The sequence below is a fragment of the Mirounga leonina genome, unplaced genomic scaffold (assembly GCF_011800145.1).
Source record: "Mirounga leonina isolate KUSES-001 unplaced genomic scaffold, KU_Mleo_1.0 Mir_200, whole genome shotgun sequence".
In the NCBI taxonomy this organism is placed as follows: domain Eukaryota; kingdom Metazoa; phylum Chordata; class Mammalia; order Carnivora; family Phocidae; genus Mirounga; species Mirounga leonina.
The window spans coordinates 10,943,658-10,969,739 of NW_023270503.1; the positions used below are offsets into that span (position 1 = coordinate 10,943,658).

Sequence of the window (26,082 nt, forward strand, 5' to 3'; positions counted from 1 at the left end):
GGGGCCGGGCTAGCCTCCCAGGCGCCCCCTCAGCCACTCTGGGCACTCAGGCAGGAAGCCACTGCCTCCCCATCCCTTCTTTGTACCCCAGGTCACAGCCCAGCCACCCCAAAGTCTCAAGCAGGCCCTCCTGCTCACATACCTGGCGTGTGAAGGAGGACACTGCGCCTCGCGGCCCCATCTGTTGATCGCTGACTCCGTTTTCAATGTTGGTGCTTGCTGTCACTTGCAAACGGTTGGGAAATATGTGTCTTGACCCGAGCTATCCGATCTAGTAAGCCGTCAGCCAGGCGCAAGTGCCCAAAGCCACACGTGGCTAGAGACGAGGGTGGGCAATAGCTCAGAACGACAGGATTCCATCCCCATCGTCCCAGGAAGTTCTACTGGACAGCACTGTCTAGATGTTCTGCACGCAGCTAGAGCTAGAAGAGGCTTCTCCTGGGCTCCGCAGAACTCCCCACGGGAGAGTGGAAGGGACGCTGGGAGCTCGACGCTGCCCAGGCTGTGGAGGGGCAGAAATCACAGAGCGGCGGGCTAACTGCCTGGGGCTCCGTATCAGCCACACCTGCCTGCTGACGCACCTGGCCGCCGAGGCAGGACCCTGGGCCCGACCCCGGAGCCCCGGGGAAGTGCCCTCCTGCCAGGAGTTCTCACCTGGGGCACCGAACCTTGGAGCGTGGTGCCAAGCTCGGAAAGGGGCTCGGAGCCAGGCCCCCCAGGAGTGCCCGCCAGGATTAACAAAGGCAGTTCCAGAGGAGGTAACGGCTTTGATCGGACCCAACCTGGAGCACACGGAACTCTCCAGTGCAGGGGAACAGACATGTACCCAGAGACTGGGTCACCTGCCCCCACAGCCCTTCGCCAAGCCTCCACCAGGGCCTGGCACACAGCGGGAGGTCGACAACATCTGCGTGAACGGACGTGAACAACATCCTTGCACCTCTGCTAAACCCAAGTCTACGGAGCTGCCTTTACTCGGACGCGGCTGCCTACAAGTGCTTAGCTGAGCCGCATCTTACTAAGTAGGAGCCTGAGGCCCAAAGGTCAACCGGCTTCCCCAAGGTCAAACCCGAGCGGATTTCTAGTCCAGGATTCGTCCCGCTTCACCTTTCGTTCCTATCTGTGCTTTGCTCGGACACCACAGCCACCCATTCCAGGACTAAGCTGTGCCCCCAAGTCTCTGTAGGAGCCGGTACCCCCGGCCCTTGATAAACCCAGCAGCCCCTACCTTGGGGAAGGGCAGGCTGCCAGCCAGAGCGGCCCCAGCTCATTTCCAATCCAGTCACAAACAGGAAGGGGGGTGGGAGGAGGGTGGGCAGGGATCTTTATGTGTTACTGTCACCATGCCTGTTGGGGCCCTTATATTCTTCTTCTGCCCTATCAGTGATGCGGGATTGTTGGTGGCTGGTTGGTTGTTGGTTTGGGTTTTGTTTTTTTTTTTTTACACTCTTTTAAATTTTCTTTCCCGAGAATTCAGTGTCCTTGACCTCGACAAATGAACAGAGAACCCTGAACCAGGGGAAATAAAAGTAGCAAACCACTCAGGAATAGCAATGCTGCTTTGTAGCAGTGCCCTGGAAGGAAACCCCCGAGGGGCGCCCCCTCTGCGCTCCCACCGCCCCTCAACTTGGCCAGGACAGCTGTGCACAAACTGGAGAGACGCAAATCAGCAGGGCGACACGGACCCCGCGGGACTTGAGAGAGAATCAGTGAATGAACTTACCAAATTGCTGGCCATTATTTTGGAGATGTTGGGTAGAAAGAGAAAGTGAAGAAAGATGGAAAGAAAATGAGGTGGATGAGCTTTAAAAAAAAATGACTAAGGCAAAAGCGTAATGTGACTCCTCACACAAATGCCCCCATGACACAAGCATACACATACATTTAAAAAGTAAGAACAGGGGGCTCCTGGGTGGCTCAGTCGTTAAGCGTCTGCCTTCGGCTCAGGTCATGATCCCAGGGTCCTGGGATCGAGCCCCGCATCGGGCTCCCTGCTCAGCGGGAAGCCTGCTTCTCCCTCTCCCACTCCCCCTGCTTGTGTTCCCTCTCTCACTGTGTCTCTGTCAAATAAATAAATTAAAATCTTAAATAAATAAATAAATAAATAAATAAATCTGTCTGAGCCTCAATTTAAAAAAAAATAAAAATAAAAAGTAAGAACATGTAGGAAACAAGGTTCATCTGCTAGAGACGAGGCCTACTGCTTGGATTTGCCTTTAGGAAGCACGGGGACACAGGGCCGCAGAGGCAGGGCCTGGCAGAGGGGTGGCCTGCAGCCCTGCTGTGACACCCCCGCGACCGCGGGCCTCCTGGCCTTTACCTTGGCTTGTCTGCAAAGTTTTGCTGAGACAGGTGCCTTATTCGTGAGTGTGGCCCAGGGAGACTTGGATCTTGGCATCACCGCATCCCATGGACACAGTGAGTGACTGCTACGTCCCTGGGGAGTGTGGTTCCAAGGCTGATGACGAATGTCACGTTTGGATTCATTCTGTGCCTCGAACTCAGCTCTCTCCTGATGAAACGGTAAGAGGTGAAGAGGCGGTGATCTTGGAGAGCTCTTAGCAAAGTCCATGGGGACCAGGAAAACCAACCTCTTAAAGGAAACGATGTTTCTAAGTGGGGGATGCAGAGCGAGGTGTGGACTGCTTGGAGTGGACTTTTCCCATTGTTCCGTTGGTTCTCGGGGTTTCCGAATGATGCTCCTGACGGCGACCTGTGGACCCACCAAGGGCCGGACAGGGTAGCGGGGAGGAACGCACAGCCAAGGCGAGGGAAACCCTCCCGAGGGGCCCCCAGGATGAAGACCCTGAAAGCAGCAAGAACCTGAAAGCTGGAGGGGAGAGTGGAGAGCAAATTATATGCGATCCAGCAGCCAGAAAAAAAGATATGGGGGCGGAGGAGGGAGATGGTGGCGTCACTTTCTATTTATCCGCCATCTTTCATGGGAGCCTCTCCAAACACATTATAGGCAGCAGCTCTTTAATCCTCCCAGAGGGGGATGCCGATTTGCAGGGTTCCCTGGGGGGCAAGAAATAAACCCCAGGATCAGGCTCCTGGGCCAGTCTCCTCTCTGCCTTTCCACACCTTTTGCTGGGGAATGGCCCGGCCTACAGCGAGTGAGCAGTGAACAGGGTGCTAAAATAAGCCTCCATAATACGAACCAAGAGCCTCCCAAATAGTTGGACTCCTTCTTTCCCTTGGCTCATTTTACTCCTAAAAATGTATGCCAAGGAAAAAAATTTGTTCTTTTTTAAGATTTTATTTGAGAGGGAGAGAGCGAGCACGCACACAAGTGGGGGAGGGGCAGAGGGAGAAGCAGACCCCCTGCTGAGCAGGGAGCCTGACGTGGGGCTCGATCCCAGGACCCTGGGATCATGACCTGAGCCAAAGGCAGACGCTTAACCAACTGAACCACCCAGGCGCCCTGAAAAAAATTATTTCCAGAAGACAATAAACGAGTTTATGTACAAATATTGGACAGTAACATTATTCATAATGGCAAATAATTGTTAACAATTAAATGTTCAACTACAGGGGATTTGGCTAAGTGCTGAAGATACAGCCCCAAATGGAATTATTAATTAGCAATTAAATGACTTAAAAGGTATCTGTAAAAACATGGAAATAATCTTTTACTGTACTATTTTAAGTTTTATTTTTTTAAAAGATTTATTTTAGAGAGCGAGTGCAAGTGGGAGGAGGGCAGAGGGAGAGGGAGAGAGAATCTCAAGCAGACCCCCTGCTAAGCGCCGAGACTGACACGGGGCTTGATCCCAGGACCCTGAGATCCTGAACCGAGCTGAAATCCAGAATTGGACGCTTAACCAACTGAACCACCCAGGTGCCCCTAAAGATTTTAAGTAATCTCTATACCCAACGTGGGGCTCGAACTCACAACCTCGAGATCGAGTCACATGCCCCTCTTTTACTGTACTATTAACATGCAGGATACTATATGTATGTACCGGTGGTTCCCAACCGGGGGGGTGTGTGTGTGTTATGTGGACGGGGAGGGGTGGCCGCATGGATAGTTTTGTTTTTTTAAGAGTGAGTAGAAAACTTCAGATAGTCTGAAGTAAAAACTAAGGCTCCCCCTGCCCCCCCAGCTGCCCCCCAGGGAGAAGAGGGGACCACTCTACCTGGTGGTGCCCGTATAGGAAAGACGGCTCTGGAGTACGGAACTGTGAATACCGAGAGGTGGATATTTCTGGGTGGTAGGGTATCGGCCGAGACTTATTTGTCCCTTCTACTTTTCTGTAGTTAGTTGTTGGTGTAAATAATGTAAGGCAAGGAAGCAGCCTCCGTCCGCTGTCGTGAGGGGAGGGGCCCACTGCCTGCTTCGCAGCCCCAGCGGGGGCGCAAACCCGGCCGCCAGGCAGCAGGCCCCGCCGGGAGCAGCTCGCCGCCTCGCTGTTCTGCGAGCTCTCCGAGGTCTGTGGCTGTGCGTGTCGTGTGTGCAGTAGTCAGCTGGGCAAAAAGAAAGTAAGCAAACTCCACACAAAAGGGAGGAATGCTTCAGTCAACACTGAAAAAGGGCCCTGGATTGAAACTCGTGATAACAGTTCTCACCTCATTTGAAAATCAGCATTAGCTACCAAAATGTAAAGTATTAGTTTTATTAAAATGCAAATCAATCAACTAATCTTTCTAGTAACAGTTGAATTGCAGTATCCGTGTCAATTAAAATAGTTTCCAATTTATTCTTGGCTGGAAGGAGGGTGGTCTTCTGAATTTTAAAATGCAAGCCTCTCTTTACTGAAAATTCTGTCCTTTCTCATCTCTCTGGGTTTTAATTCATTTTAATTAAACACGTTGGACTCCAAATATCTTGAAGTACCTGTTTAAATCTTTTTCTTCATCATGTCACCAGTGACTGTGACAAAGATTTCGATCTCTTTAGGAAACGGAGGTCAGCATCAGGCTCCCCGGAGTTCGGTATCAGGAGGTTACTTACTGCTGTTCTAATGTGCATGATCCGGACTCCTCAGGCTAGGTGGACAGGATTGGATGTTCTCTACTTCTAAAACGTGATCATTCTGAAGGGAGTAAATGTGGGGGAACTCTATTCCTGTTGATCTTTCGGGTAACTGGAGACACACCGAAAATTAAACATTCCCCTGACAGTCAAGCCCAAGAGGTAACTACTGAGACAAAAGAAACAAACCACCGCGTACCAAGGTCCAATTAATGTGAGGCGGAAAAACCCTCCTCCCCCCGTCCACCCTCCTGAGCTCAGCAGGCACTCTAACGCCCGTACCACATGCGGGACTCACTTCATCTGGAGCCCAGCCTGTAGGCATGGTGCGTGGTCCCCAGACACCCGCAGTGTGACACGCAGGATTCCCGGGCACCCAAATTTGTCACTTGGTTCTGACATTTCAAAACAGTATCGGAACCGGACGTTAACAACAGTGACTACTTATGCACGACGACTGAATGTACGTTTCTTCTCGAACTCCACAGCTCTACATAGAGATGTGGGCAAAGGAGCCGGGCCTGGTCAGTCGCAGACGCCGGGACGCACACATTACTTATGCAAGATAATCTTCATTGCATATTGACCACAGCAGGCCAATAAATCCCCCTTATGGGGATTTAATTTCCAGCTTTTGACCTCTAGATGAAAAACAAGTGAATCATTTCCCCCTGCTAGATGTACACCACAGCTCATCTCAATAAAGTGATTTAGGAATGGTGAGAATGGAAAAGGACTCTGGAAGAATCTATGGGGGGGGGGGGAAGAGGAAACGAGAAAGAAGTCGGGGATCTGTATTTGTGACACATGGGCAAATGCCTCCGAGTTATAGAGTCTCCTGGGCACGGTTCAGAGGTTTCTGGGGATTCCCTGCTCCTCGGAGCCATGATCCATCGCCAAACATGATCCGCCCAGCAAGCAGCATCCTGGCTTCTGTGAACTTTGTACTGTGAGAGGAGTCTGTGTGACTAGAAAGTGAAAACCCTCCCCACAAACCTGTCCCCCCACCAGAGCTCTAAGCCGACTTACTCCATGCTGCTTAAGACATCACGCACGCACGGCAGTGGCCTTAAGAACATGGTTTATTTGTGACGGTGAACGAGTGTGGGGCGCGGGTCCCTGGCAGACTGAAGCGTGGGGGACATGCACACTTGACTCTAGGCTTCCCGGGACTTATTAGGCACGTGCTCTGAACCCCACACCTTCCCAGGACTCCCCAACTAGCCCAAAGCCGTGGACCGACGGCTTCCTGCATTTGGGGCTGGCCGAGGCGATGCGCGACGTGTCGTGGGTCCGGAGGCTCTGCCTCGGGCCTGCAGCAAGAGCCGCGGGTGCGATCAGTCCCTTTGGCCTTCGTCAGGAGGGCGGAGCTGCCCAAAAAGAGATCGATACAACTCGGTCCTAGAAGACAAACAAAACAAATTGGTAAACACACTGGTTCCCTTTTCAAGGTTCAACAAGAACTGAGAAGCCAGGAAATGCCCCCTCGGTTTCTTCAATGGCCAACACAGCCGTGTCATTAAAAATGCAACCCACAGCCCTTACTCACAGATACAAAGGAAGGAAGAACCTAGAAGCAGCCAATCAAATAGTAAAATATGTAAATAGTCCGGTGTGGCTGGATACCTGTCTCCAGGGAATGAGTTTTCTATAAGTTTGCCCTTTACAGACAGGCTCTTCAAGTAAGAAAACAAGATTGAATATTTTAATAGGATGTATGAGACCACCGCACGACGAGGAGGATTCAATCAGACATGGGATGTAGGGGGATATGATTTAGTTTTCATACATTTTCTTGGACTTGGCAGTACTTGAAAAACAATGAAAATGACCCAGAAACAAGATTCCAATTACTACCACATGTGCAGCTGTTTGGTGGTAGGACCAAGGTTCTCCCCCACTCCCCTGGCCCCTTTTATCTACTTTCAATCTAATAAATAATTTGATTGGCTAATTTATTTCTAGAGCGGGGCTTCGAAATTTAGAAAATGATAGTAGGCCAGGGTCTTGGGTCCCTGAAAATCAAGTATCCCTTCCAACCTCTGTTTCTGCTGTGAAATGCGGCACACACACACCCCCACCCAGCCAAAGTCCTCTGTCAAGACCTGGAAATGCAAAAAGGGGTGGGCTGGGGTCTCTCCTGCCCTCGTCACCGGAGCTCCCGAACACGGTCCCAGGTGCACGGAGCGCAGGTTCTCCCTGCGGAGATGCAAGGAGGGTGGTGAGCCACGGAGGAAACACGGCCGGCCGGAGCAGGCGACCCACAGCTGCCTCTGCATGAAGGCCAGGCCACTGAACCTCACGGAGGGAGGCCGGGCGTGCAGGGTACGGTCACATACCAGCCACGGAACGACCCCATGGGAAAGCTGTGCCTGCTGCTTCATACTTTCAAGATCTAACCTGAAAAGACAGCCCTCCATCCTGGCTAAGAAAAACCCACCTGAGAGCCATCTTCAGCAAATCTGACTCTCCAAACAGAACAAAACACCAAACCACCACCCTTCAAACAGCTATTTTGGTTTAACAAGACTTCAACACAAAAACTTACGAGTCTGTGTTTGAAGTCATCCCGCGAGGTGGTGCGCAGGAACAGAGGTTCCATCATTAGAAAGTCCAGCAATAAAGACAGCCTATTAAGACTTCTAAAAAAGGAAAAATCCTAAAGAAGAAACTGCAGTAGCCCCGAATGCAGCCTGACCCTATCGTGCTGGGAGCGCAGGGCCGGCAGAGGGGCGCGGGGGAGGGGAGACGGCGGGTCTCCTGTACTATGGCAGGGATGTGACCTAAGAATTCGCCAGCAGCCACCCCTGAACCGTGGACCAGCTCGGCGGCCTCAAGACAAGAGCCACAGCCTCACCGGGAGCTGGGAGCTGCGCTCTTCCCTTCCCTCTTCCCTTCCCGCACACACCTGCCCGCCCGCCAGGGCCAGCCCCGCGAGCTCGGGCGGGCGAAGGCGCCTCTGACCAGCCTCTGACCAGATGCAGATGAGGGGCAGGCGGCTGGGCCTCATTTCCAGAGGTGGCGGCTTCCAGATCACCAGCTCCACTACCCGCAGGACAGGAGCTCCCGTGGCCCATTTGCCCATAAGCACAAGTCTCTCCGGTCATTTCCACACGCAAACTGGAACGGCACGGAGGGCAGAGGGGCCAGGGCAGAAAGGGCGGTGTGGCTTTAAGGCTGTGCGGGCCCATGAGAGGGCCCCGCTCGCCAGCCCAGGCCGCTCGGACCGCCCGCGAGCGCCGGATCGAGCCCGGGCCGCGCCAGTTACTGGCCGCAGCGGGGACACACGTCACACACGTCAGGAGCGCCCAGTGAAACGCTGAAACCCATGTTTTGATAGAACATCATTTCACACTCTGGTGGACAAAGCTGACAAACATATGCAGCTGTTGGTGGCAAAGCAACCTGGAAGGCTGAGGGATCTGGGATCTTAAAACAGTTTGAGACAGAGAGAGAGACACGAAGAGGAAGGGATGATTCCAGCGTCACTGTCTCAGTGTCACTGCAGCTCGGGGCCTTCCTCAGTGACCGGCTCTACCCTCACGGCACCTCAAACTCCCCGGGCCGCCCCTGCGCCCGATTCCAGTCTCACCATCCCTGACCAAGAATAAGGTGGCAGCCTCGAACTGACTTTCCCGTCCCCCCCACCCCCCGCCGGCCCCACGCTGTTTCTCAGCCCCAACAGGGCACGCACACGCCCCGGGGCACCACCAGGATGAAGCACCCCCCCCGCCCCCCGCCAGCACCAACTGCTCTGCTCAGTGCGGCCCTGGCGCATCCTTCCCCACAGAGGCTCTATGCGGTGGCCCGTGGGGCGGGCGGTGTGGGGGTCTGTCTGCCCTCCTCCAGCAAGAGTTCTACAAAACCACACAGCCCCCTCACACACGGAATTTTTCTCAATAAATTTAATAGTCACAAAGGACATAATTACCCAAATCTTGTGAACCCTACCTTTTGGAATAAAACTCGCACATTTCTTTTGTAAAGCACCCAATGGAATGTACGAGCCAGACTGACTTGATACCCATCATCATTCATTTTATTTATTTATTTATTCATTCATTTATTTATAAAGATTTTATTTATTTATTTGACAGAGAGAGACACCGCGAGAGAGGGAACACAAGCAGGGGGAGTGGGAGAGGGTGAAGCAGGCTTCCCGCGGAGCAGGGAGCCCGATGCGGGGCTTGATCCCAGGACCCTGGGATCACGACCTGAGCCGAAGGCAGTCACTCAACCGACTGAGCCACCCAGGCGCCCCATCATCATTCATTTAAATAACACATAAACATACTCTTAAGCTTGGAAATTTTACAGCTTTCTCTCCTTTTTAAACTTGTATTTCCATTTGATTTTTCCCTACAGATTTTTGTTCTAATTGTTTTATGCTTGAAAGTCTTTTATTGATCACCCTATTATACTTCTTGACCATAAAAAATAAGTATGTAAATTGAAACACTTTTTGAAATTTCAGAAGTTGAAATGAAAATATTTTCATTTCTTGACGCCACAAGGTTCTAAGTAATTAAAAAAGTACTTCTGAATTGTGTCATTATTACACAATTATTATCAGGACACAATCGACATATACAACAACAGTATAATAAAACATATTATAATTTTGGTGAAAATTTATTACACCTAAGTGTGTAAAACGTTACTGGAACGGCATGTCTTCGTGATATGGATGGGGCCTGTCACGCACCTGTGGTGAACAGCATTTATCACCGGAATGAAAGAGCGCTCAGCACCCAGGCTACTCCTGTCTGTCGGTGTTTGCAGACGCAAGCGCAGAGAAACCTCGTCACGTGAACAAGCAGACGGGGGCAGGGGAGTTTTGTGACAGCAGTGTCCCCCAATTCTTTTGATTCCTTCTGAATTACATGCCCCCCCAAATCACACAGTGATCTACCACCAAAAATTTGTTTTCGAGATGTGCCAGCTGACAGCTCAATTAGGTTGTCCCGCAGCTTTGTTGGAAATAAAGCCCTGGAACCCTCCGAGCCACGGGGCCTTGTTACCGGTTCTCAATCCCCGCATCATGCCATGAGGCATGCTCCTGCTCGGTGCCCCAGAGGGAGAACCCTCCACGTCAGAGAGAGGAAGGGCATGGCAGGCTGCGCAGCAGGTAGGGAGACCACGGTGACAGGCGAAACCAGAGACCCCAGCCCCGGCCCAGGTGCACTCTCCAGCTGCCCCACTCGGGCAAGGAGCACACATCTGGAAATCGATTCCCAAAAAGTGTGTGTGTCCTTTCCCCTTGGGGAAGTCTCTGCACACCCCAGCGTGAAGACTCAGGGCCGGGAGCACTGCGTCTCCCCCACACGCACACACGCATGGGACACGGTGCCAGGGCTGAGGGAAAGGGAAACGCATCTTCAAAGAAAAGGAACCTGTCCATATCCCTTTCCCCATCCCAAGGAAAACAAAACTAAAAATAAAACTGGGTAATAAAAAGGCACCATGGGACAGAGGGTCAGGCTGCCTTCTGCCGCACGGAACATTTTCCCCTGCAGCATCTTTCCTAACCGGGATTTAGCCATGCGGAGAAGCTCGACTATCAATCCTTCAGGTTAACCTTGTCTCCATCTGATTCTCTAGGGTAAGTGTATAGTTTAATACTTGAGGTCCCCTTAAGGCTATGCATAATGAAGTTGGTTTAAAAAGAAAAAAAAAACACCTTAATTCCCGCTCCCTATCACTTCAAGAATCAAGATCTGAATCACTGAGCTGAAACGCCTTCCCCCCTCTTACCCTTGCCCCACACTCCCGGCCTCACTGGCCAGTGGGAACGTCCACCGTGGAAAATGTATTAATGTTCCTACCATGCAGGAGAATAACCTATGGAGTAATTAACAAGACTTGGACCTAAGGTAGAAGGTCGAGAGCAGGGGCCCTTCCTTGAATTAAAATTTAACTTACCCTTTATTGCAACCTACAAAAGCAAGTAATGAGCACTAACATTTTTATTTCTTTTAAACTGTCACTTAGGCTGTAGAGGGGATAATTACCTATCTCTAGTGTAGTAAGGTTTTATAACCCTTAGTGAGGCATTTTCTAATTTAATATTTTTACTATATTATCACAAAACCTGTTTCTGGAAAAAAAATGATCATGGATTAGCAGCCATTTTCCATAAAGACAGAATGTGTGTGTGTGTTAGGATTCGGCTTCGTTATGACCTGATTCTTCTGAAGGGACTCGCAGTCCCGCAGCTGAGGGAGCCGTGGGGTGCAGAGGCCCGAGCGGCCCCTCAGTGCGCAGAAGCAGCCGGCAGCCCGCCTGTCACCCGCCCGCCCCCGCCCGCGCTCCTTTCAGTCCTGCACGTGCTCTTCCCGCGGACCCAACAGAAGCCAGCGCCTTCCCCGCTGCTGCTGGGCCCGTGGGTACAGAGGGGCCGTCACACCTGCGCGGCATCTGTGCAGGGCTCTCACCGCACTAGGTCGGGGGCCTGCAGCACTGGGCCCGGCCGCCGCACTCCCCCTCCTTCGTCCCGGAAGCCCCGAGGCTGCCGAGCCATCCCTGAGCTCTCCCGGCCTGTCCCTGCGGCCAGAGGCCGGCGCAGAGCGGGAAGGAAGCAGCAAGGCGGCCGCTCCCCGAAGAGGCCGGCCCGGCGCCCAGAGCACGCGGCGTTCTCGGGGCAAGGGCTCCGCGCCCGGAGTTCGGAGCCAGTCCCCGCCACGGGCTCGCGGGGACTGACGAGAATTATAGCCAACGGTTTGCCCTCGATTCATCTGAACCTGTTCATTTGTTGCTTCATGGTGCGCGGGGGGCTCTTCCGAGACACACCGGACCCGTCGCAGAGTGCGTCGTGGCCCTTCCTGCTTTTCCATCGGCTCCCTCTGCCCGCACAGCCCGCGGCCCCCCGCGCGGCCCCCAGAGGTGGCGCAGCACCTGCTCCCGCTTCGCTCCGGCCCTGGCGGAGCCACGGAAGAAGCACGCAAAGGGAAAGAGAGGCGAAGGGTTCCTCCCGGCCCGCGCCTTCCTGATCCAACCCGAATCCTTAGGGGTCAGTGCAGGAAGCGCCGGAACAGAAACTCCCCGGCCGCCAGGCTCTCGGGGGCCAGACACGTGCTCTGGCGAGCCACCGGTCACGTTCCTGGCGCCTGCGTTCCGAAAACCACGTACTTCCCGGGGCTGCGGAAGCTTGCAAACAGGGTTGGCGCGGCCCCTGCTCCGTGCGCACCACCTGTGCGCGCCCGCGCGACCCTCGGCAGGTTGCGTGGAAGGCTGCGAGGGCCAGGCGACAGCAGAAGCTCCTCCTCACGCTGAACGCGACTCCGCCGTTCTGTGACCGCCACCCACGGGCCCCTGGGCCTCCGGAGCCCCCGACTGCCCTTCCCTGCGGCAGCATTTCAGTGATTTGAGGTCCTCCCCTAAGCACACCTGTTCTTGGCCAGGTGAAGAGAAGCCGTTCCTTCCTGCTGGGACGAAGCCTAGACCCCCCGACGCTCAGGCCCTCACGCCCTCCACGCCAATCCTGACACGCCTGGCGCGGCCTCGCTGGTCCAAAGTGGGCAGAACGGGGCTCTCTTCCCTCCGCCGTTCTCAGCACACACCTCCCCTGCCTTCACGGAGCTTCGGCTCCCTTCCTAATAGCGACTGAACAAGATGTCTTGCCAATTACTGCCTGACACATACCAGTGACCCCAAACAAAGGGATCCTCCGGACCCCGACCCTCTGAATGCTTTGTGGTCAGCTCCCCAAAACATGAGACACAAAATGATACCTTCCTTTAATCTTTCATTCCTTCTGCTTCCTCTGACCCAGATCCATCCTACTCTGTACCAGTGACTTCACAGGTAAGAGAAAGCTGTGTGAGAAATGCTTCTGTGACCTAACAGGGGAAATATATCGATCCACATGGCAAGCGATTGCCCTGTGCTCTTTGGGGGCTGTGGCGGAGGGTAAATCCTAGCACCTCACAGGATTGAGGCAGAGACACGTGCTGGAACCCGTCTCCCAAGACTGGATTGTTAGGGACGCGAGCCAAGTGAAGAGACACATGCAGCTCTTTGGACAACATACAGAAATTATGACAGTAGAAAATTTAGGATTCCTGAAGGTAGCCAGGAGGTCAGCACTTAACACTCCCTCGCTCTCCTCCCAACATCCCCTGGCAACAAAAAGTGGATCACAGCCTCCTTCCCTGAAATCTCATCACAATTCCAGACCAAAAACCAACACACACACACATCCCCCCAAGAAATATGGTAAAAAGAAAAGAAAACAACCTTCTCTTACCTAGGACTTATTTCTTAACAGGATCAAGTTAGCAAAGTAGCAGACAGGACTCCAAGGATGCCCACATCCACCGCTAATTACCTAAATCTGGAGACAAGGACAGTCTCCACGCAGCCGCCCGAACCGGCCACGAGGTGGCAGTACACGACGCGGTTCTCAGGACTCGGGCAGCGGTGTGGTTCCCAGCAAACTGCGCCCATAAATTACCTAGTGTGTCTGCTCTCATCACCATCCTCCCCGTGCTTGAAGGAGACTCTAGAAGGTCTGTTCCAATTCACTCTTTTGGTCGGGTCAGAACTAGGTCCTTCAAACCTCTGCAAATGCTTTTAGCCCTGCAGCTTTAAATTACAGATGGTGACACGTGGCCTCTGGCCTGACTCCCAAAGATCAGACAGACTTGAGATTTATAAATGTTCAGAGAAGCAGGCTGAGGGCCCAAACAAAGGAACTGAAAGGCTCGGGAAAGGAAGGAGAGGGAAGACGGCCAGGAGAGACAGAATGAAGGCCGAATTGGCACAGGGTTCCTCGCTCGAGCTCCTTCCTGGTTCCCAAGTCAGCTACGCTCACTTTGCTTGAACAAGGACGAAAAATATTTGAAACTTCTGTCATCCCTACTGCTAGCTTTGAGTCTCCCAAATTCTTCTAAAGAAAAATAATTTACCTTGGTGGATTAGCAAAAAAAAAAAAGGTCGTAGTGGCCAGGGGTGGGGGACGACACTGGCACTCTAGACAAAAGGGACGTGGCCTCCTTTCCTGTGCATTAATATTCCATATTCCTGGGATGATTTCCACTTTCACAGTTTGACTGTTTTATAACAGATTTGATGCGAGAGAAGACAAATGGCCTCGCTCAGGAAAGACGACAAATCATCTCACCGCTTTTAGCAGGGTTTTCTCTTTATTTTTATTTATTTTTATTCTGTGGCTGGGCTGCAGAGCTCTCTGCCTTGCTGGAGATGTTTAATATTAACGGCAGGCCCCCGCGATCCTGGCAATAGAGTTGGCCGGTGTTGTGTTTACGGTTTGGTGACTGCTGGCTTCAGGAAGATGAAGCTCCTTGTTCAAACAGCAGCTCCTCTCACAGCTCCTGTTAAAAGCCCGGGGATGCTTCACTGCTTAGACGTGACTCACTTCCTCCGGCTGCACTGAAGGGGAGACTGACACGCGAGTTACGTTTGTGTCCCTATCAAGGCTGCTGCCCAGCGACCCAGGGCCTGGGGGGCGGCATGTGCTGCATCTCTCAGCTCCAGTTTAACTCCTACTTTTGGGGGTCAGAACACACGGAAATTAGTGAGTGTGTTTGCTGGCAACCCACAGAGTTTCAGCAAGGCTTTCTAGTACTCCTGGAAATCAGCGGGAGGACTCGTTTAACTAGGAGCCCAGGACCACTCCAAACAAAAGCAGCAACCACAGAGCACACAAACGCCCGGCACCAACCCCACCGATGCTGTCCTGAGGGCAGGGTGGAAGGTACCAGCGGGGCCCTCAGGGCCAGGCTCCTAGCTGCTGACCCCCAAGTCCCGACACTCTCCGCCCTGGGGTGAAAGGATCTTGTGGTCTCCTTTGCTCCTCCTCCCTCTTCGTCTTTTTCATATTCCTCCTGGCTAGGAGTGTAGACCTTCTCCCTGCTTCTGTTCTTGGCCCTCCTCTCTTGCCTCTCCCACCCTCCCCTGGCAACCTCATCCATGCTCTCAGCTCTAACAATCTCCAGGCCGGGCTCCAACGCCCTCACCTAGGCACTGTGCCCCTGGCCCTGCAAGGCTACACTGGCTGTCACCTGAACTGGCTGTCTGTTAATAATGGCAGCAAATTCTCTGTCATTCACGTCCCACACTTAGGTGCTTAATGGCAGGAAGCTCCGAAGTTACGGGTATCGGTATCACATTTTCTGATTAAAAAATAAAATACACCCTGAGACAGAGCTCTGGCTTGGACAGTTTACTTATATTAATTGATAGAATGAAAACTGATGCCTTCCATCTGTCAATCTTCTTTGATTTTTAGTAGGATCCTTCAAAGAACTTCTTCCTCTTCTCTGTAAATCAGCAATTTGGGGAAAAAAAAGGCTTGTCCCAGACATCTGCCACGTCAACTTTCCCTAGGAGTAGCAACCGGGGCCCCGCAGCCTCCGGGTATCCACAACAGGGCATCTCCCCCAACCTGGGTCACCAACCAGCTGCTGAAGCCAGCAGTTTGATGACCCTGGCCAGCTAGAAGATTCGGTTTAAAAAGCCTCACTGCTAAGTGCAAAATGAGTAGTTTGCATCTCTGCCCCTGGCAGCTGGGGGGGATCTGTTCCGTTGCATGGCTGTGCCTCCTGGTAGGACTGGGAGGTAGGCGAGGAGACGAGTGCTGCCAAGTGTGTGTAGGAGAAAATGTGTATCGATTTCTTCTTTCTTATAAAGGAGCACAAAACGCTGAAGAACAATTGCGCGTCTCTGCAGCATTTCACATTCCACGTGAGACAAAGGCCCAACCCCCACCAGGCTGAGAAGCAGAAAGGGGAACCACATAGAGCGGCAGTCCCCTGGGTGTCAGCGGCCACCACGCTGTCCAGGTCCACTGCTGGGACTCCAAACACCTCGGGCCACTAACTCCTCCCGTGCCTTTGATCAAGTAATTTCCCTCACTGGGCTGACGCTGCCTCATCTATATGGGAGAAGAAAGAGCCTTCAGTCTTATTTACCTTTTAAGTGGAGGTGCCCAGAGGGCAAAAGAGTTAATGTTTATAAAGTGTTCTGCTCCCCAGAGGGAGACAATGGATAAAACACAAGGTGTGGTTATGGCTCATTCAAGACCTCATTTCCAGGGTAGTTAGTAATAGCTTCCCGTTACAAATGCAGCGCTTCCCAGCACCTTGAACTCAAAGTACAATGAGGCAATGCCCCTTATCTAAATATCCGTTTTTGGTTTGACACTTACTACCAACACTAAAAATAACAAAAGGTAACCAGGGACTGTTATGCCTTGCTAATGCAGGTCCAGAATCCATTCCACACTGTTTTCTTCTTAAGCCAAACAAATCCGAAAGCAGTCCAAAAAACTGACCTAAAGCTGTAACTGGTCATCACAAAGTTCTGTCTATATTCTCCATGTTTCCATAGTAACTAATAATTTGTAGGAGGGCCACCAGAAACCAAACCCCGTGTAGATCCCACAGCCAAGATGGACAGGAGGAAACCTCCTACAGAATACAAAGTTCATGGTGTGTGCTATTGGAAGTGATAGAAATACAAGAGTGTTCTTGAAAGATCTTTCCCCAAGGTTCATCCTCCATATAAATGACTTCAAAAACTCTCTAAGGGCTGGGAACGAGAAGTCCCAGAGCTGGACTCTTCATTTCTGGGGATCTTCCAACACGGCCAAGAGTTAAGAACAAAATACAGAGCTGACGCTCAAGTGTTGTGTTTTGGCTTGGAGACAGAACCCACAGCTAACTAGGGGCACGACTGGAGGGTGGGGGCGCTGCTGGGAGGGGGACGCGAATGCAGTATGCCATCTGGACAGGTACGAAGTGCTAGGGGAGCCAGGGAAAGGATATTAAAGGAGTTAGAGGATTTGGAGATTTCGGTAAAAGAGGCAAAAATGTTTGTTCACCTGTCTTATAGGACTGTTTGCAAAAATAGTCCTACCAGCAAATTGTAAACAGACTTTTAAGCTGAAAGCCTTATTAAAGGCATTTCAGACGGGAGACCTACAGCCAACTTTTTTCAGGTTTGCACAGAAATGGATATGTTTGTGCTGCAGGTAAAAGGACGATACAATATTTACCCACTTGAAAACATACATTTTCTTTATTTAGGTAATTGTACAGATTACATTTAAAATAGTCCTTCTCAGAAACAAAAAATTTAAAAGAACATTTCGTTCTCAAGACTCTCATGAGCAAGGACTATTTTGGCTTTGTCAAGAAGGAGACGAAGCCACAGAGGGAAGCCTCCTCTGGGTCATGCCGCATGAGCGCGGGGGCAAAACATGCTCAGGTGTCCTCCTGCATTAGTTCTCTAGCTTGGAGAGGCTGACATCAACTGGGAAAAGACATTATATGGCTTTGCAAATAATACCTGTGCTACAAAAATGTTATACAATAAGTCAAGATAAAACTGGAATCAAGGGGCGCCTAGGTGGCTCAGTTGTTAAGCATCTGCCTTTGGCTCAGGTCATGATCCCAGGGTCCTGGGATGGAGCTCCACATCGGCCTCCCTGCTCCACGGGAGGCCTGCTTCTTCCTCTCCCACTCCCCTTGCTTGTGTTCCCTCTTTCGCTGTCTCTCTCTCTCTCTCCCTGTCAAATAAATAAATAAATACATAAAATCTTAAAAAAAAAATTAAAAATAAAAACTGGAATCAAAATATATTATTCCAAATGTATGAGCATAGAACTTTGATACAAAACCAAATACAAGATTACAGTAAACATATGCACACTACTTTGATTTACAAGTTAAGCATTCTTTTTTCTTCTTTTTTTCTAAAGTTTACTTATTTAAGTGATCTCTACACCCAACATGAGGCTCGAACTCACAACCCTGAGATCAAGAGTCGCATGCTCTTCGACTGAGCCAGCCAGGCACCCAAGTGTTCTAAGCAAGAAGAAAACCCCCATCAAGTGCTTTTGTGAGCTGTAATAAATAGCATTAAAGAACAAATAAAGTAGGGGTTAGTAGGGGTTCAAGGAAGATCAAGCCCCCCAGCTCAGTGTGGAAGGGGGATCATAAGTCTCCCTGGAAAGGCTGGTGTTGGTCAAAGACTATGAACATCCCAATGGGCAGGGACCAAGGTGGGGAAGGGGTGAAGAGATGCCCCGGGTTAAGCGAGCAGAATGAAGAGACAGGAGTGCAAGGAGTGGTTGGAGGTGGGGGGGTATTGTGGGGACAGCACAAGGGTGTACATACTGAAACGTGATGAGGGGAGAAAGGGAGCAAGGCCTTGAAGGCCAGGGTCAAGAGTACCTGTTCGATTCTATAGGCAACGAGGACTTGCATGCTCCACGCGGTATACTAGGAAGGTCTCATCTGGCAAGACACACAGCCCTGATTAGATCAGACAGGGTGGTTAAGAGACTGTTGGTACAATAGTCCATGTGGGAAGTATAAAAAAAAGTCTGACTCAAAAAGAGACAGAGACGGACAGTAGAGGCCACTGAACATATTATCAACAGGTGAGCAAAATAAGAAAAAATCTGCAAAAAATATGAAATATAGTATATAACCATAACAGACAGAATTCATACAAATGGCAAAGAAAAACTAAAACCCAAAAGAAAAATAATGAAAGGATAAAGCAGGAGTATGAATGATTAATAAATACACAGACTCTTCAAGTTTACTATTAAATGAGAAAATAAACATTAATTATTTAATTCAGTGCCTAACACAGTGTAGGTCCATAAAGTGTCACTTGTTATCAACTTATAAAAAATAAATAACTTTTAGCAAATCAAAATAGAAAATACTTTTAAAACATAACCCTCCATATTACCAAAGGCGTAATGACAAACCTCACTGGTAAGGGAGCAGGGGCATGTAAATTAGTATGATCTATCAAGAATCATTAGAAAGTTACACCTTTGACCCAAGAATTAGCCTTCTAAGAATCTATTCTAAAGACACAGCAAGACTTAAAATATAGATTTCTGTACAAATATGTTCACTGCAGTATTACTTAAAGAGAAATAAAAATAATCAGAAACCTAAGTGTCCAACAGTATTTCATAATTGGATATTATATTATAATGTCTTTTAAAAACTTAATGGTGTTAAAATGCATACAAAGTTAACCAGAAAAAGGGATTCAAACATATATGCATATCTTTATAAAACACATACACAAAAAATTCTGCAAGAAAACCTATAAAAGTATTAATGTTCAACTCTCATTAACACATAACAGATGAAGTTTTCTTTCTGTATTTCCAAATTTTCTTCCATACACATGTATTGTCTTTATTACAGGAAAAAAAAAAAAGATTGTCCTAAGGAAAGTAGGTGACAAGCACCCGAATATGGAAGATGTAGAACTGTAAGGGCAAGGTGACTGAATACTCTAACTCAGGTTTCAAAGCTGATTATAAGATTTAGGGTCTTTGTAACCAGAATGCTATAAGCATAAGAGCAGGTCTGGAAATTAAGTGATTCATACTAAGATGTGAATGACTTGTTAGGCACTCCCCGCCCACCCCAAAGCATCTCTATTTTAAAAGAAAAAAAGGAAAAGAAAAAATCATTTTAATCCAAACAAGTCTCCCCCGCCCATCCCCAAACAAGTTTTAAATTGAGAGAAAGGTTCTTATATGTATATTGAGGATGGGGAGAAGCAGCTTCCCTCCAGCACATCATTCCCAAACATTTCTAAAAGCTTGCTGATGCCCTGGAAATAACAGCAGGTTTGAATTCACATTCCTAAATGCACAGACCAGCTCAACTACTTACTTGCTATTTAACTTGGGCCAGTCACTTAATAGCTCTATGCCTCAATATTCTTTTTCATTTTTTTAAAGATCTTATTTATTTATTTGAGAGAGAGAGAGACAGAGATAGCGACAAACAGCATGAGCGGGGAGGAGAGAGAGAAGCAGACACCCTGCTAAGCAGGGAGCCCAACTCAGCGCTTGAACCCAGGGCCCCAGGATCATGACCTGAGCCGAAGGCAGATGCCCAACTGACTAAGCCACCCAGGTGCCCCTTCTTTTTTGTTTTTTTTTTAGAAGGAGGTTCCACACCCAATATAGGGCTCGAACTCACAACCCCAAGATCAAGAGTCACATGCTCTGCTGGCTGAACCAGCCAGGCGCCCCTATGCCTCAGTATTCTTTTTTTTTTTTTTTTTTTAAAGATTTTATTTATTTATTTGAGAGAGAGAGAATGAGAGACAGAGAGCATGAGAGGGAGGAGGGTCAGAGGGGGAAGCAGACTCCCTGCCGAGCAGGGAGCCCGATGCGAGACTCGATCCCGGGACTCCAGGATCATGACCTGAGCCGAAGGCAGTCGCTTAACCAACTGAGCCACCCAGGTGCCCCGCCTCAGTATTCTTATAAAAGGCAGACAATGTCAAGCACTTCAGTGGTTTCTTTTAAGGACTGAATGAAAAGGTACATGAAGGGCTTAATGCAGTGTCTGGCACATAGTAAGTGGAATATGATGTTATTACTCTGTGTCATTTCATTGCCAATCAGAAACAGGGTAGCAGACTAAGGGCAGATAACAGCACAGGATGAATGTACTTAGAAACAGAAATGGTCTACATACCTTAGCAACCTAACGTTGGCTCAGTGATCATTGTGGGAAATGTAGGACTTAATCTAAATTAAGGTGAAAAACATTTAGCTATTGCCTACCCACTTGCAAGCTGTGATTAATACAATATTATAAGATACTGTATTTTAAAAGACAGTAATAATAAAATGCCAGAACTTAAAAACAATAAGTCCTTAAGAGAAACATTCACATCCACTTTAAAGAATGTGAAAGATCCCTTTGGGGGAAAAAAAGGATTCACAATCCTTTGAAGAAATGATAGGAATTTAACCGAAATGAGAACTGTAGTCAAGAAGCCCCATTTTGAGGAAAGATTTATCTGTTCAACATCTACAATCTCTTTCTAGAAGATGCGTTTTTATCACTCTACATCCTGCTTGGAACCAAGGCTTCAATTTGAGAATGCAAATTCACTAGAATTGTATAAGACCGAACAGCAGCGAATCAGGAAAAACAGAAGAAAACAATCACAGTTCCTAATCCAGTTTTAAAACCCTGGCCCACGTCTCAGCTTTGAACTTGAGAATGTTTCCTTTGTCCTTTCTGACATTACCGGAGGAGGAAGGCCCCATGCCTCCTATCTCTGTGCTGGACGCCATCTTTAATGATGATATATGGGGGTCCTTTCCCCTCAGCACTGCTGGGGGGTCAAACGTGATGCCGCCCACCAGAGTATCAACAAGCGAATTATAAACTGTGTCAATCCGAGTTAATGAAAAGCTGTAATCCTCTTTAACAAGAGATCAAATCACTGCTGTGAGTTATGTTCATTCTGTAATCTGATAAGGAAGAGAGGGAATCTCTAACAAGAGTAATGGGAGCCTTTAATGACGATGGTAAAAGGCAGCACCAGTGAAAATATTGCTCTCGTTCCTGCTGATTAGATCAATGTTGCATATTTGCCCGGACTTGTTTCACCTGTCAGAATAACCTGTGTCTTTTTAAGAGATAAGAAGCCTCGAGAAAGCATCTGTATCGTCACCATTCTTGCTTGCAAGTTTTTAACCAACGACAGATGCTCTGTGGAGGGTGCTTCTGGGGCTATTAGCGGATGTGCTCTCAAATGCCAAGCAAACTACACCAGAATCCTTCACCACGACACAGTACACACTGCTATTAAATAAAGGTGTAAAGTAGGCAAATGGAGAAAAAAAATGGCCTAAGTTAACCTCTGGGTTATCAACTGGGGGGAAAAGAATATCATCAGGAGACTGGTAGAATGTGCCCATGTTTAGGGTGCAGACCCACACACAAAAATGACAAGCCGAAGATAAAATGCCTGTACGAATTCCATTATACCAAGGCACCTCAAGAATAACGTGGCAGTGATGTTGACAAAGCACTTTACAGGGCTGGATTACCTTTGTACATTTCCTTTCTAAAACTCCAGATGTAAAACAAGAATGTATTTGGTGCTTAGTGGTTATCATTAAAGGATCCTCTCCTTGTTCTTTTTTAACACCAGCAGCTTCATAGAAGGAGTGGGAAAAGTGGTTCTTTATTGTGGGGGAGAAAATGGGGGGCTAACATGGAAATTCTTACTGTTTCTACTGAGAATTTCAAGTTCTTTCCAAAGGAATGGGGTACCTATAATACTGCTATCATTTTTGTAATAAGGAACAAAGCTTCTCAGGAAAACTTAATAAGGGGCGCCTGGGTGGCTCAGTCAGTTAAGCGGCTGCCTTCGGCTCAGGTCATGATCCTGGAGTCCCGCGATCAAGTCCCGCATCAGGCTCCCTGCTCAGCAGGGAGTCTGCTTCTCCCTCTGACTCTCCCCCCTCTCATGCTCTCTCTCTCTCTCTCTCAAATAAATAAATAAAATCTTAAAAAAAAAAAAAAAAAACAGGCAAAAAACCCAGATGATTATTTCCACAACCTCCAAATTCTTCATTTGGTTAGAACCATAATAAGAAATCATCTGAATTACTTCAGACTCTCCCTGCTCTAATAGTACTCCAGGGGATTCACACCATGTAAAGTAAGTTCTGTTTCTAAAATGTTGATAAGCTTAGAATAACTTCAGTCCTCAGAGAAGCAAACAGCAATCCTCCTGTTAACCATGTAAATATCACACTGACCTGTTCTTGGTGGTAACAATATGCTTAGAGGGATTCTCTCCCAAAGAGACACCAAGCCTTTTCTCCCCCTTAGCCCACTAATAACCCTGTCTCTATAGTATCACACGATACTTTGCCCTCTTAGCAAAGATGACCCCAAAGGGCAAACAGCAGCCGCTCTGGAGCTGAGCTGCCACGTGCCAAGAGTATCAAGGGCTTGGCAGTCAGTGGTCATCTTTAGGCTCCTGGTAATCTCCTTCCTTGCATGCAAACATGTAACACATGGGCAAAGCAGGATTTCTTTGGTTTTCTCTCAATACTGGGGATGTTCAGCAGGTCTGCAACAGAAACCACCCGCCTACCTCCTAATGGAGTAAAGATCTACTGGCCCAGCACATATAAAGTATCAGGGGTTCCATGAGACTTTCACTAACATGGGCAACCTGAAAGCACATAAATTAGTATCCAAAGTGCCCCCAAAGGGAAATGTGGTAACATGGGGACACAAACTGGCTACTCTGCATGTAAAAGGTTTTTTTAAAAAAATAGATCACTTGAAGAAAATTCCTAGCATGAGAAAAGAATATATATCAGCAGAAATTAAATAGATAACACTACACAGACCACATCACAGGAGAAACAAAATGAAGATGCCATTGCCTTTTTAAAGATCCTTTTAAAAATAGCACTTCTCTCTCCACTAAGGATATTTTAATACCCCATGTTAAAGATCTCTTCTATCCTCTCCCTTAATGAAAACTATGTTCCAGTTACAATTCAATTTGACCAAGTACAAATTTTTTTTAGCTCAAATTGGATGATTTTAGCTGGGGATTCAAGAACGAGTAAATAGCACTCAGATTCTGTCCCGCTTCTCCTCCAAAAAAACCCAAGCACTGGGGAATTTAGGCACGTGTAGAACAATACACTGGAACCAAGGAACAAAGAGAAAGGGTTCTTTCTCCAGACCTGGCTAAGGTAGGAACCACAGGTGGAGCTGCCGCTGGGAATAAGAAATCAAAAGTGCTGGAAAATGTATGTGTATTTTATCACGATTAAAAAAGGGGGCAGAAGGTAATGGGAAGAGACACTAGTTCAGTACTAAAAAGCCAGTTTTATCCATACGGTCCACAGGGCGGAAACCAAAAGGAAGACATCTTTCATTCATATACTTCAATATAGAAATAATCAGCACCTTCCCATTTCCTTGGTATATTATATATATAATCTTCAAATTGAAAACGTCCTTTTTTTTTCTGTTGATAAAAGGCAGTGTAAGTTAACTGTAGAAAAATTTCAAACACTATGGAAATACATAGACTAGAAAGTAAAATGTGTTTTCTATTCCCCTCCACCCAGCAACAAATATGTGGAGTTTGATGCCCATTATTTCAGAGCTTCTTTTTAATGTAACTTTTTTTTTTTAAATGTAACTTCTATGAATGCATTCTCATGGCAAAAGATTGGACCAAAATAAAAGCATAAAAAGTAAAACACTGAGTCTCCCTCACCCCCTCCCTCATGCCATTCCTTTCCCCACAGGTAAACATTGTAAATATTATGATGTGTGGTCTTCCCAGACACTTCCCTAACCACTGTAACATATACATACATATGTGTACATATATGCCTGTTTAATCTCTATCTTCAAAACATAAGTGGATCAAGTTACAAGCACGGTTTCTTTTTCTAGTTAACAAAATAATGTGGAAATCTGACAGTGTAATTGTTTTTTTAAGATTTTATTTATTTATTTAAAAGATTTTATTTATTTATTTGAGAGAGAGAATGAGAGAAAGAGAGAGCACATGAGAGGGGGGAGGGCCAGAGGGAGAAGCAGACTCCCTGCTGAGCAGGGAGCCCGATGCGGGACTCGATCCCGGGACTCCAGGATCACGACCTGAGCCAAAGGCAGTCGCTCAACCGAGCCACCCAAGCGCCCAGTATAATCGATTTTTTAAAGGTAACACTTTGGGCACTTGGATGGCTCAGTCATTAGGCGTCTGCCTTCGGCTGAGGTCATGATCCCAGGGTCCTGGGATCGAGCCCTGCATTGGGCTCCCCGCTCTGCGGGAAGCCTGCTTCTCCCTCTCCCACTCCCCCTGCTTGTGTTCCCTCTCTCGCTGTCTCTCTGTCAAATAAGTAAATAAAATCTTAAAAAAAAAATAAAGGTATCACTTTTTTTCCTATCATACATACCTATTTACTCAAAAGATGGATTATAATATAGTATTTTGTAGCTGAACATTATGTTATACAGCACCACTTCATCCTTCAACAGCTGTTTATAATTTCATTGAATGAATTTACTGTGATTTATTTAACAAGTTGTTTATTGAAGGTCATTCAGATTGTTTATTTTCCCCCATTATAAACCATGTTGCAAAAGATTCTTCTTTTGTTCTATATTTCCTATTTACTTATTTATTTATTTTTAAATAGTTTTTTAAGATGTATTCATTTGAGAGAGAGAGAGAGAGAAAGAGGGGGGGAAGAGTGGGGACAGGGGCAGAGGGAGAGAATCCCTCAAGCAGACTCCCTGCTGAGCATGGAGCCGGATGTGGGGCTCAATCTCATAACCACGAGATCATATTTATTTATTTTTTTACCGAAGTATAGTTGACACACACTATAAAGATTCTTAATACAAATATATTTGCTGACTTGCTATATTTCCTTAGGTCAATTCCTAGAAGTAGATTTTTCTAGGTCATCAGTTAAGTATACATTTAAAATTCTGACACACATTGCCAAATAGCCCTCCAAAATCATTTTGCCAAATACATTCCCAACAATGGTACATGGAAGTCTCTGTTTCCCCATACCATCAACACAGGAGGTTACCAATCTTTTAATGTTTTATAATTTAATAGGGAAAAAACGAAATCTTTTAATTTGCATTTCTTTGATTAATGAGGTTGACAGTCTGTTTCTTAGCTATTTGAGACTTTTTTTTTATGATTTCTAAGTTTACTTGTTGACATGCTTTGCCCATTATTTTTACTGGGATTCTCAGAGACTTGTAAAAACTCTTTACATAGTATTTTACATAGTAAAGAAAAATATCATATATTGAACTTTCTCTTATCAGTCTGTCATTTACCTACTTTTTTTTTTTTAAGATTTTATTTATTTATTTGTCAGAGAGAGCGAGCGAGCACAAGCAGGGGGAGCGGCAGGCAGAGGGAGAAGCAGGCTCCCCGCTGAGCAGGGAGCCCAATGTGGGACTAAATCTCAGCACCCTGGGATCATGACCTGAGCCGAAGGCAGCCACTTAACCGACTGAGCCACCCAGGCGTCCCTGTCATTTACTTATCACTTTGTTTTCGATGTCTTTTTCAGTGTGACTTTCAGGTAGTCAGATCTATTAATTATTTTTCCTTATGGCTTCTGGCCTTGGTGTCATGCTTACAAAGTCCTTCTCTATCTCCAAATCATTAAAAAAATTCTCTATTCATAATGTATACCAAGAATGACATATCTGTAACTTAGCAAAACAAAAACTATTCATTTGAGGAAAAGTACTATACACTGATAACAACTATGAAAG

At 47.8% G+C, this 26,082-nt stretch overlaps 1 protein-coding gene across 3 annotated transcripts in view; it reads right to left on the reverse strand.

The window, feature by feature from the left end:
- Positions 1–6,039: 6,039 nt before the first annotated feature.
- Positions 6,040–26,082, reverse strand: part of AATF (apoptosis antagonizing transcription factor) — a 101,092-nt gene continuing 81,049 nt past the window's right edge. For 2 of the 3 annotated variants that reach the window (XM_035026645.1, XM_035026644.1), the window contains one exon: positions 6,040–6,376. Coding sequence is in view for 1 of the 3 variants with exons in the window: in XM_035026644.1 (XP_034882535.1) it covers positions 6,313–6,376 (64 nt within the window). In the remaining 2 variants the exon portion in view is untranslated. Of the gene's footprint in view, positions 6,377–17,462; positions 17,505–26,082 lie in introns of those variants that run through there. The other variant, XM_035026646.1, reaches the window with a different exon arrangement.